The following is a 12,837-nucleotide window of genomic DNA, read 5'->3' on the forward strand; positions in this document are numbered from 1 at the left end:
ATTTTTAGGGGGGGGTCAGTGATCACTGGGGCAGTGTGTGGGGATCTGTACTTTGTGTCTGGTCATGTGACTTTGTGTCTGGTCTTGTGACTTAGACCTGGTTTTAGATGGCCTAAGTCACAACGTCCAGGTTCAGTCTAAGCAGTGTTGTAAAACTTTTGGTTATACATGCAGTATGACTAAGTCTAGGATGGCCCACGTCCCGCCCAAATCCCACCCTCGACACTCCTCCTGACACGCCCCTTTTAGCTCTGGTCATTCAGCAGCACTGTGAAGGCCTAGGTCATTTTTAAATAGGTCTAAAACCCGGTTTGATTATCGGCACTTGGACGACCTATGTCACTGATTGTCTAAGTGCTGATTTAGACTGGTTTTTAGATATATTTCCGTTTCAATTATGAGCCCCATAGTAAATCTGTAATAAATACAAGCACTGTCCCCTCTAAGCTGAGTAGGTGTCCTCCAACTGCATTGCTACCAGTAGGTGGTGGAGCTTTAATATTGTATTTTCAATCACTAGGGAAATGCAGGTTCCTTAGAACTTGGTTGTCCCTCACTATTGAAAAAGTGATGGTAAAACAGCATCCCATCCCACTGATAGGACTGTAGGTGGAGGCCTCCCATTCAGCTTAGAGGGAATAGTGAAGCTTCTCCAATTAAAATCCTTCTATTCAGGGCCAGTGAGCCTATGGCCTGACTGTCCTGAGTAGGCCTACTCTTACTATCAGAAGCTAAGCTGGGTCAGGCCTGGCCAGTACCTGGATGGGAGACCACCTAGGAATTCCAATTGCTATAGGCCCAGGGGCCTCACATTGGGCAGCAGCAACACAGTGGAACCACACACTCTACAGGAGAAGGCAATGGCAAATCACTCCTGTACTCTGTCATGAAACATCACAGGGTGGATTCTGCACTTTGCATGTTGCCATTAGTCAGTGGTTCACTTGGTGGCATGAACCATCCAAGGCCAAAAACATGAAGAAAAAGCTTAATAAAATGAATACGTTTCAGTTGTTTCTTAAATGTTATAAGGGTAGCAACTTTGAACAATTCTATAGATAATATATTCCATAATTTAGGACCTATTACTTGGAAGGCTGAGGACTGAATCTCAAGGAGACTAATAATTTGAAAAGTAGGCACTGAAAGAAGATATTTATTAGCAGATTTCAAACTGCATACAGGCTTAAGAGTAGAAGATAAATTAGTTGGAGCTCAATCTTAAAATTTTAAAAATTAGTATTAAAATCTTATGAGAATTGAATAAACCCAGCCCATGTGCCTAAGGCCCCACCCACAGGAGGGGCCTAAGGCAACTTGGCCAATTCTGGTTGGCCCAGGTGCCTAAGGTCCCTCCTGTGGGTGGGGCTTTTGGCGCCTGGACCAATCATGCCCTAAGGCCCACCATTCGACAGATGGCAGGCCTGTCAGGTGGACGGGCTTGGGAACCGTCCGTCTGTCCAACTTCTTTTAGGTAAGGGGGGGTGTCACGGGGTCAGTAGTTGGGGAGCTCGGGGGGGCCAATTGGGGGTTTGGGGGGAACGGTCATGGGGGGGTGCACCATATCTTAGTGGGGGTTGGGGTAGGGGGGGTCGCTGGGGCAGGAGAGGTTGGGCTCCCTTCTGCCCAAACTGATCATGGGTGGGGGGCTTCATTGGGGCAAGAGGCCCTGGGATCCCTCCTGCCCGTATCTTAGTGGGGGTGGGGATAGGGGGGTCGCCGGGGCAGGAGGTGTTGGGCTCTCTCCTGCCCAAACCAATCGGAGGGGTGGGGAGCTCATTTGGGGCAGGAGGGCTTAGGATCCCTCTTGCCCAAATCAGTTGGGGGGGTGGATTGTGGCAGGAGAGATTGGCTATCTCTCCTGCCGTGATAGCAATCACCCCTCTACCCAAACTGCCACAAACCGTGGTAGGAGAGATAGGACATCTCTCATGCCGCGGGTTACGGCAGTTCGGAGGTGGGCCGATCACCATCTCTCCTGCCATGATTATTAAGGGGGGTGGATTCTGTAACGGGTGTTGTTTTTGACAGACATCCATTACAGAATCCAGCTTTTAGGCAAAGGACTGGCCCCTCCTTTGCCTAAAAGGTTTAGTTTTGGGCATTTGAGACTTAGGCTGTTTTTTGGGTTGATAATGTGTTGTAAGTGTAGACGTAGTGGTGGTCTGGGCGTTTAAACAGCTGAACGTAGAGGTAGGCCATTCCAAAAAAAAACAACTCATTTTGGACGTTATTTTTGAGAATGGATATTTTCCCTGCTTCTACTTTCAATGTTTAGTGCCTAGGCCAAAAGGGAACTTAGACTTTTTGTTTGATTATGCCCCTCTACGTGTATAGCTATCCAACTTTGTTGGTTGGGCTTTGTACATTCATTTAGAAAGGAACTGTATCAAGATAGAACACTTGCTGCCAACCCCGAATCCTCTAGTCCAGGGTAGTCCAACATCGGCCCTCATCAGATCAGGTTTTCAGAATATCTCAAATCAATATGCATGAGATCTATTTGCATACAATGAAAGCAGTGCATGCAAATAGATTTCATGCAAATTTATTGGGGAAATCCTGAAAACTCAACTAGATTGCAACCCTCGTGGACTGATGTTGGACAATCCCGTGTAGTCTATCAATTAGAATCTTATGGTTAATGGTATCAAAAGCTGATGAAATCAAAAATAACCACAAAATATTGCAGTTCCCAATCAAATCCTAATTCATCCTCCTTTTACTAAGCCACGGTAGAGGTTTCTACTGCAGAATTGATGTACAAAGCACAGGAACTTTATTGAAGTCAATAAACTTGTATTGTCCAAAAGGTGGTTCTCATCTATAAGAAGACAGGACCTGGGTATTTCGGATTCATGCCTTATTTGCGATGGATGGCTATCTGGAGGTTGGCCATGTCCCGTGTGTGCTACATTGAGAGAGGGGATGAAATTTTAGCGGCCCAAGTACTTTCGACCTCTGAAGGGGGTTCTGATTCTGGTTGGGGAAACCAAAAATGTAGACCACAGGCCCCAAGAATGGCACAATTGTTCCCTCTAAGCACAGCTGCGTTTCATCGGCCAAACCTCATAAGTCCTCCAAGAATACTAATAAAGGTCCACAGGAGGTGGCTCCTGCCACGGATGATAGGTTCTCCCTCAAATTTATTAACATGATGTATTAGGCTTATTTGGCAAAGAAACTGATGCCAGCTGTCCCTCCACAGGTGTCCTCGCCTGCTTGTGGGAGGGGGGTCCCTCTTTCCCAGGACACAGGGATTGAGCCCGGCTCTCCTGTGGTGGCTAAAGCTAGTGTATCGGCAGTTGCCGTGCTCGACCAGGACACTTTGACTGTGCCTTTACTTATGCAGGCTAGCACTACCACAATGAGGGATGTTGCAGCCCCTTGTGGATTCCAAGATCAAAATCCAGGTGGACCCCCAGGTGGATCTGGGTGAGGATCCCACAGTGTGGAGATTTTTTAAATCCACTCATCTGGTTGATTTGATTTCTCAGTCTTCCAGAAATTGAAGCTGGAGGTTGCTCCTTCCTTCACTGCTGATGCTCTCTTATGAGTAATGAGAGACTGCAGGCAGCCTCTTTTCCTGATCATCCGGGCATAGTCAAGATGCTTACAAACATTTGGGAGGTGCCTGAGAGCACCTTGAAATGTGCCAGAGCCTTGGCTCGGCTCTATTCAATGGCGGACGCCTTTAACTAGCGTTTTGCGTCTCCAGAATTTGATTCCTTGGTAGCCCAGGTTACTAAACGCATGTCTCTCCCCTGTGATGGGGGTGTTGCTGAAAGATGTTCAGAACCACAGAGTGGATTTTGTCCTCAAGCACGTCTTTGATTTGGCGGCTGCCGGCTTCTTTATTTGATTTGGCGGCAGTGATGGCCTCTTTATTTGTGGCCACGGCATATCATTCTAAGCTCCGCCATGATTCGGACACTATTGTGAACCAGGATCTCACCTTTCTGATCTCAGGGGTGGACTGCATGGCGGATGCCCTGTATGGCATGTTCAAAATCTTTGGAAAACTGTCAGCTTATTCAGTTTCAGCATGGAGGATGTTGTGGATCCGGTAGTGGTGATTTGTCCTCAAAAGCCACCTTAAGCCAGTTACATATTAAGGGGCAACTTGTGTTTGCCAAGGGTCTGATTGATCTCATGGCGAATGTGCAGGACCACAAGCCCAAATCCTTGCTGAGGGTTGGGGCACCCTAGTTTTCATCCCTTCAGACATTCCCATCAGTACTTTGATGGCTCCTCTGGGCAGTGATCTTCCCAGCCTGCAAAGCAGGGGTTTAGTAGTTCCTGGCACCAGCCATCAACAGGGATCTCTAAGAACCAATTTTGATGCCAGGCCTCTTGCTGCTCCTCCGCCGATTTGGGGCAGCTTTAGACCTTTCAGGCATAATAGCAGGCCATCACCTCGGACTGTTGAGTCAATTTTGGAGCTGTATACAGATTTTTTTCCTGAGGTAAGCACTAGCATATGAGGGGGTGCTGAAAAGTTCTCAGTCCAACCAAGAAGAGAATGACTTGGATATGGTTCAATCAATGATCTGAAACAATGTAAAAAAATATTTAGAATTTCATTTCTGCAGAATTTAGGAATGGTTAGGCTGAGAACTTTTCAGCACCCCTCTCATAAGGTTGCAATACAGCATAGTGCTGCCCGATTCAGGAAAAAAATTTCGATTTGATTCGATTCAGCCTATTGAATCGATTTTTCAATTCGATTCTATTTTCCTGCCCAATTGGGTGGTTTTTTCCAAACATCCTGGTGGGTTTATTTTATAGCCTCTTCACCCCCCTTTGTCCTCTCCTACCCACACTGATCCTGTGGTGTAAACAAAATAAACAAACAAAAAATACTTTTCCTCTCTCTGTTAAATCCTAGCTCATGTTCGCGGTCCAACACCAGTTCTGGAAGGATACACATTTCAAATCTGACATATTGTAATCACAAAACAGAATATAAAATTATTTTCCCTACCTTTTGTTGTCTTGTTATTTTTCAAATCATGTTGGTGCCATGTTGGTCTGGTTGTCTTCTGATTAGGCTCTCCTTCTTTCTTCTTTCTCCGTGCTAACCATCCATCTTCCATCTCTGTCCTCCCCTTCTGTTTCCCTTTCCTTCCCCGGAGGTCTAGCATCTTTCTTTCTTTTCATCTCCATCCCCTTGCAGCTGCAGCGATGGACCCCACCATCCCCAGATCCATCATCTCTCCTTTTCTCAACTACCCTTTCATCCAACATCTCTCTTCTATGTCCCTGTCCCTATTCTCCTCTCCAGTACTATCCCCCTTGTGTCCCTATTCCTATGGAGGATGCCCAGCATCTTATCTCTCCCCATATCCAGCTTCTTCTTTCTCTCTTCCTAACCTCTTGTATTCCCTTCCCCAGGTACAGGCTTTCTCTCCTGCCATCCTGCACCTTACCCTGCCTTCCTACTTTGGAGCAGTATCTGTCCCTCTTGTACCCTTCCCCTTGTGGTCTTGCATTTCTTCTCCCTCTCTCCTTTAGTCCAGCACCACTCCTTTGCTTCCCCCCACCTCTTTTTGGTTTGGTCTCTCTTTCCTTCACCCCAGGTCTGGCATCTCCCCTCCCCTCTCTTACTCCTTCTCCTTCCTCCTCTTCGCTCTGCACAGGCCTGCCTCCCTGCCATGAAGGCCTACTCTCCGCCGCGAAGACCTGCTCCCACCGCAAAGGCCTGCCCCCTGCCGTGAAGGTCTGCTCCCCGCTTCGAACACCTGCTCCCCTCGCAAGCCTGTATCTTCCCCCAGCTTCTCCGCTCTTACCTTTAGGCTAATATGGCAGCCTGCAGGATCGCTAGTGCTATAGCGATCCCTGCAGCTGCCCGTCATCCTCAGCAGAACATTCTCTCTGCCGTGATTCTGTCCCTGACATCAGAGCAGGGGCAGGATGTAGCAGAGAGAACGTGCCGCTGAGGACGATGGGCAGCTGCAGGGATCGCTATAACACCAACGAGCCTGCAGGCTGCCATATTAGCCTTAAGGAGGTAAGAGCGGGAAGCTGGGAGAGGCCTTTCTGACTGACCCACCCCCTCAAGCAGGAGCAGCAGCGGACAGCCAGCAAGAGGCAGCGCTGCAGCTCCTGCTTTAGGAAGGCATGGGGGAAGGGTTGGTCATTGAATCGGGAGGCCGATTTTTTTTGAAAACTGAATCGATTCGAATCGTGAATCGGGCAGCACTAATACAGCATGCTTCCTTAAAAAATGAAAGCAACCAAAACAAATAAGAAAATAACATCTTTCTATGAGTTTATTTGATTTATTTAGAATACTGATTTTGTAGAGCTTTTTTTAGATGGTAGCAGGTATGTAATATATGAGTAATATAGAAAAGTTCTCAGCCTAACCACCAAAGTTGGGGCAATCTCCATCAAGGGCTATACACTTAGGACCTGATTGTGTATAGGATGCCTGTATCGATGGCCGCTTAAAAGCGGCCACAGATCACGTGTCCTATGCAGCGGCGTCCTGTACAGAATTGTGCCTGCACTCCCGGACAGATGCCTTATTAGTAGGCCAGCATTAAACAGGCTTACATTTAAGGCTTAAGCCCATCCAAGGCCAATTCCAGGAGAAACCACATCAATACCCCATCACAGATGCCTTCCTCCCAGGTGTCCTTACTTGGCAGCTTTTTTTTCTAAAAATGTGGGTTTCCGATTGGATGCCAGACGGCGGTAGGACACCTAACACCAGCTAAAATTGGGATGCACGGTTTGAGAATCAGCCTCTTAGTCCAGTGATTTTTCGCTTTTTTTGTTCCATTAGAAAAATAGGGAATGATAAAAGGGGAAAATTGCTGGACTAAGGTCTGCATTCTGTAAATGGCGCCGTTGTCGGTAGCCACCTTAAAAGTAACTGCTGATCACTTGTCGGCACAGGGTACAGGATCATACCTGGCCTACATTTATGATGCCTACCTATGATGTGAATCGCACCTCTGTAAGCGCTTTATGCCACCTAACACCATTTCCGGCATTAGCCACACTCCAAATGGCATTAGGCAGCCTAAAGTGCCTATTGAGGCGTGATTCTGGTGCTGATAGAACTCAGAAACATCATTTCAACAGCGTTTTTACTGAGTTTGGTCACTATTTTGAGAATCTGGCCCCAAGTGTAGAACCCTTGATGGAGACTGCCCTAACTTTTTTATTGGTTGGGAAGAGAACCTTTCAGCAGCCCCTTGTATGTCTTCAATAAATGACAGTGTTGTTAAAATAAAGAGACCTGAAATTTGATCAATTATTGAATTAACTATTTAGATGTTCACAAATAATTTATTTAAGCAAAGGAATCATTTCTATTTTGAACATAAGAAATGAACATAAGAAATGCCTTCAAGTTCAAGTTTCATGTTTATTTACAATTTGATTAATCGCCTATTCCAAATTCTAAGCGATGTACAAATCAGCAAAATACATACTTAAAATATACATAAAATAAACATACATAACTAACAAAGGGACTAAGTTTGCAAAACATAATAAAAAACTCATTTACGAACACAATGAAACAATAGGCAAGGCAAGGAAAGAAATACAATCTAAGTAATGTAGGAGTCAACAATTAGAGGTTAAGCACAACAGGAAGGGAAAGACAAAACTGAATAGAAGGTTTAAAAATAAACAGAAGAGCAGTAGGCAATTTGATAAAATATTGAATGCATCTTTAAAAAGAAAACTCTTTAAGTTTGCTCTTAAACTTTTCCAAATTCTTTTCCTCTCTTAAGTAAAATGGGAGTGAATTCCAAGATAAATTGCCGTCGAGTATTGATAATTTTAAGAGAGGGAATGACCAATAAATGTTGGTCATTTGATCTCAATAATCTAGAAGAATTATATGGTATCAGTGCTTTATAAATAAAAGCTGAAGTTTTAAATATGAGAGATTTGAATGTAAGCAAACATAATTTATATAGAATACGATGAGACACTTGAAGCCAATGAGCTTTTTGAAGTAAAGGAGTCACATGATCAAACTTCTTCACCGAATCAGACCTTTGGTCCATCTAGTCCGGTGACCCGCACACGCGGAGATTAATCCAGGTGTTCCCTGTTTAAGACCTAGGTGTTCCCTGATGAAGACCTTATTTTCCCGTATCCCTCAATGTGATTTGCAAGGAGGTGTGCATCCAACTTGCACTTGAATCCCATAATGGAGGTTTCCATCACTATCTCCTCCGGGAGAGCATTCCAAGCGTCCACCACTCGCTGTGTAAAACAGAACTTTCGGACATTAGTCCTGGGCCTGTCGCCCCTCAATTTCATTCTATGACCTCTCATTCGAGTCACATTTGACAACGTCAATAATGATGCTTCTTGCTCTATTTTGTCGAAACCTTTTAGTATTTTAAAAGTCTCTATCATATCCCCTCTCAGTCTTCTCTTCTCAAGGGTGAACAAGCTTAGTTTTCCGAGGCATTCTTTGTAGCTCAATTTCCCATACCTTTTACTAGCTTTGTGGCTCGTCTCTGCACCCTCTCCAACAGGGTTATATCCTTCTTTAGGTAAGGAGACCAGTGTTGGACACAGTACTCCAGGTGTGGTCTGACCATTGCTCTGTAAAGCGGCATTATGACGTGCACCGATCTACTCGTAATACCCTTCTTTATCATGCCCAACATCCTGTTCGCTTTTTTTGCCGCCACTGCACATTGTGCCAATGGCTTCAGGGTCCTGTCTATTAGTACTCCCAGGTCCCTTTCTTGTTCGCTCTTGCCCAATGTCACACCTAACATTTTATAATCATGTTCCTTGTTTTTCGTACCCAGATGCATCACTTTGCATTTGTCTATATTAAACTTCATCTGCCACTTTTCCACCCATTTCTCTAACTGGTTCAGATCTCTCTGGAGTTCTTCAATGTCCTTTTGTGATCCAACTGATCGACATAGTTTCGTGTCATCTGCGAACTTGATTATATTACTCGTAGTTTCCTCTTCCAGGTCATTTATGAATATGTTGAATAATATTGGTCCAAGAACTGAGCCCTGGGGCACACCGCTTGTCACCTTTTCCCAGTCCGAGAACTTCCCATTTATGCCTACCCTCTGCAATCTGTTCTCCAGCCAATTTTCTATCCATCTTAGTATATCCCCTTCAATCCCATGGCTTTGTAGTTTCCTCAGAAACCTAGCGTGTAGAATCTTGTCGAACGCCTTCTGGAAGTCCAAGTATATTATATCCACCGTGTCTCTGCTATCGATTTGTTTGTTCACCTTCTCAAAAAATTGAAGTAAATTCATCAGGCATGAATTCCCCTTCCTGAAGCTGTGTTGACTAGCTCTCAGGCCGTGATTCTCCAGGTGTTGTACTATGCTATCCTTGATTAATGCTTCAACCATCTTCCCAGGAACCGACTTAAGATTCACAGGTCTATAGTTGCCCGGTTCTCCTCTTGATCCTTTTTTGAAGATTGGAATGACATTTGCTATCTTCCAGTCATCTGGTATTCTCCCGGTTCTAATTGACAAGTTAGCTAGGGTTTGTAAAAGCTCTCCGATTTTTATCTTAAGTTCCTTTAGCACTCTCGGGTGAATTCCATCCGGTCCAGGGGACTTGTCACTTCTTAGTCTGTCGATCTGATAATATATCATGTCCAAGTCCACATCCACTGTGATGAGGCTATCCTCAATTTCTCCCCTGAATACTTTCCCTGGTTCGGGCATTGATGCAGTGTCCTCCTCGGTAAAGACAGATGCGAAGAATAAATTTAGCCTATCCGCAATCCGTTTGTCTTCCTTGATACACCCTTTTTATTCCTTGGTCATCGAGAGGGCCCACTGCCTCCTTTGCTGGTTTTTTCCCTTTTATGTATCTAAAAAAGGGCTTGAAGTTTTTGGCTTCTTGCGCTATCTTTTCCTCATAGGCCTTTTTGGTGTCTCTTACCACCTTGTGACACTTCTTGTGGTCGACCTTGTGACTGTTCCAGGCCTCCATTGTTCATTCGCATTTCCATTTTTTAAACGAGTTCCTCTTCTCTTACCGCTTCCTTCACCCCTTTAGTTAGCCAAGCTGGTTCTCCTTTGTTCTTATTTTTCCTTCCTTTGGATATCTGCGGAATGTAGAGAATTTGCGCTTTGTTCCAATTGTTTGTTCCAGTTATTTAAGCCCCCTTTTATCACACCACGTTAAGGTTTTTTTTTATCGCTGGCCACTGTAGTAAAAGCTCTGACACTCGTAGAATTGGCAATAAAAAAAACAACCTAATGCCACTTGATAAAAGGGGGCCTTAATTAATTCGGTGAAAATTTGCTACCTGCTGACATAAATAACTTGCTCCCATACTGAAGAGATGAGTATCAGAGATGAGACTTGCCTTCCGGCTTTGGAAGCAATTTTTAAGTAGATAGTATACAAACAAAGGGATGGAAAAAATGTGTGGGAAAGGGATTTATAATGTATTGAACAAAAATCTAGCTCACTACAGAGCAATAAAACAGAAGGGAAGTTTCACTCAGACTTCCAAGCAATTTAAAACAAGCTTCTTGGGAAGTAATTCAGTATGAAATAATGTGTTACTGTATATGTGGACAACTGTGTATATTTAAAAACTATGCTGTTTTCTAGGGGCCACCAGGTGAGAAGGGTCACAGAGGTTTCCCAGGTGAAGAAGGTGGAGTTGTAAGTATGATATTTCTGTTTCATTTTATTATGCAATTGTCAGCACTACACAGAACATAAAGTACAGTAAAACTTTGGTTTGTGAGCATAATTCGTTCCAGAAGCATGCTTGTAATCCAAAGCACTCATATATCAAAGCAAATTTCCCCATAGGAAATAATGGAAACTCAGATGATTCGTTCCACAACCCATAAACTTTAATACAAAATACAGAATTTTGAGGTAATGCATACTGACTAAGAATACATTTTTCCCTAAATTAGGGTGAGCGAGGGCCACCAGGTCTTAATGGAACTCAGGGATTTCAAGGATGTCCTGGTCAAAGAGGAAGCAAGGTATGGCATTTTCTCACTTATTTTCATTCTAACTAAACTAAACTAAACCTTAAGTTTATACCGCATCCTCTCCACGGAAGTGGAGCTCGGCACGGTTTACAAGAACTTAAAATATAAGAAGAGAAAGGAAAAGGTTTACATGAGCTTATATATAGAATGGAAGAGTAAGGGAGAAAATAGAATTACATGTTAGAGAAGAGCCAAGTTTTCAGTTGCTTGCAGAATAGTTGGATTGAGCCCAGGTTCCACAACGGGATAGTAAGGTCGTTCCAGAGACCATTCTGTGAGAATGTTATCAAAATAGACAGTTGCATCATTAAACAGATGCGTGAATATGCTTGAAGGGAATGAGATGTCACATGAAGCAGAAAAGGTGTGCATACTCACTTTTTAGTTACATTGGATTTTCTTTTTTCCTACAAATTGAATAGTGGAAAGACAGAAATTGACATTCAAAATTATTTATATGGTTAACTTCGTAAGCTATTTTTCCTATGATACGAAAAAACTGGAAACATGCTGGACTAACCCCCCCCCCCTTTTTTTTACAAAACTGCACAAGAGTTTTTGTGTGCTGGCCGGTGTGATGAATGCTCTGCACTGCTCCAACAGTCATAGAGTTCCTATGGGCATTGGAGCAGCGCAGAGCATTCAGCGCGCCAGCTGGTACTAAAAAACTCTTGCATGGTTTTCTAAAAGAGGGATAGCCTTTAATGGAGACTACGTTGTTTAACTTGCTTTTTTACCAGAGTTTTCAAACCAATCTCATATATCACCAAAATTCATTCAAATCAATGCAATGTTTCCCACGCTTACCTTCCCATCTTCAACAAATATATGATTAAAATTGTGGAATATTGAAAAATATCTTTTAAATAACAACATATGCTGCAACAATACCTACCCCTACTCAGCAATATTAGAAACAAATTTTAACTAATTATCCCCTCCTTTTGTAAAGCTGCGGTAGAGATTTCTATTGCAGCTAGGAGTGCTAAATGCTCTGACTACTCCAACACTCATAGAATTCCTATGAGTGTTAGAGCATTTAGTGATTTAGGCCACAGGAGGGGTCTAAAGCTACTGGGCCTATTCTGGTTGGCCCAGGCACCTCAGGCCCCACCTGTTGGTGGGGTTTGAGCCGCCTGGGCCAATCAGGCCCTAAGACCAACCATTCAACAGATTGCTGGCCTGCCAGACGGACGGGCTTGGCACCCATCCGGCCAATGAATTTAAGATACGGGGAGCGGGATTGGGGGTGGGGGGGTGTCGGCGGGGTCTCGCGGGTCAGCAGGAGGGGGCCGATCAGAGGTTCGGGGTGCGTTCATGGGGGAGTTGCGTCGGGGCAGCAGGGCCTGGGGGGTAGGGGGGTTCGTCTGGGCAGGGGGGCTTGGGCTCCCTCCTGCCCAATCGTAATTGGCAGGGGGGGTGCTAGGGGCAAGAGGGCTTGGGCTCCCTCTTGTCCCGATCGTGTCACGGGGGAGGGCTGATCGCTGCAGGAGAGATAGCTCATCTCTCCTGCTGCGAGGGTGATGGCCCACCCCCCTCCGAACCGTGGCACTTCGGGGTGAGGATCGCCGGCAGGGGAGATTCCCTGCCTTGATGCTCACCCCCAAGTGCTGCAGTTTGGAAGGGGGTGGGCGATTACCATCATAGCAGGAGAGATGAGCCATCTCTCCTGCAGTGATAGTGTCAGTAGGCGGTAGGCAGGTTGCTGGGGCCACTGAGCTGCAGTGATCAGCTCAGCAGCCCCTTTTTCGGCACTTATACCTGTTTTGACTTAGTCTAAGTCAAAACGTATAAGTGCTGACTAGACAACCTGCCTAAACTTTTTGGTTATACCTGCTGTATGCCTAGG

General features: G+C 44.8%; 1 protein-coding gene and 1 long non-coding RNA gene across 8 annotated transcripts in view; one reads left to right on the forward strand and one right to left on the reverse strand.

Annotated features, from left to right (window-relative positions):
* The window catches only part of COL6A3 (collagen type VI alpha 3 chain), a 1,265,605-nt gene that overhangs the window by 451,034 nt on the left and 801,734 nt on the right, over positions 1-12,837 (forward strand). For all 7 annotated transcript variants that reach the window (XM_033946673.1, XM_033946674.1, XM_033946675.1 and 4 more), the window contains 2 exons: positions 10,591-10,644; positions 10,908-10,979. In XM_033946673.1, coding sequence (XP_033802564.1) covers positions 10,591-10,644; positions 10,908-10,979 — 126 coding nt within the window. The remainder of the gene's footprint in view (positions 1-10,590; positions 10,645-10,907; positions 10,980-12,837) is intronic.
* The window catches only part of LOC117361404, an 80,318-nt gene continuing 78,154 nt past the window's right edge, over positions 10,674-12,837 (reverse strand). Inside the window, exons 2-3 of the long non-coding RNA XR_004539644.1 lie at positions 11,367-11,395; positions 10,674-11,260 (exon numbers count right to left, since the gene is read on the reverse strand). This is a non-coding gene — a long non-coding RNA (uncharacterized LOC117361404). The remainder of the gene's footprint in view (positions 11,261-11,366; positions 11,396-12,837) is intronic.

This window comes from Geotrypetes seraphini, chromosome 5 (assembly GCF_902459505.1).
Source record: "Geotrypetes seraphini chromosome 5, aGeoSer1.1, whole genome shotgun sequence".
In the NCBI taxonomy this organism is placed as follows: Eukaryota; Metazoa; Chordata; class Amphibia; order Gymnophiona; family Dermophiidae; genus Geotrypetes; species Geotrypetes seraphini.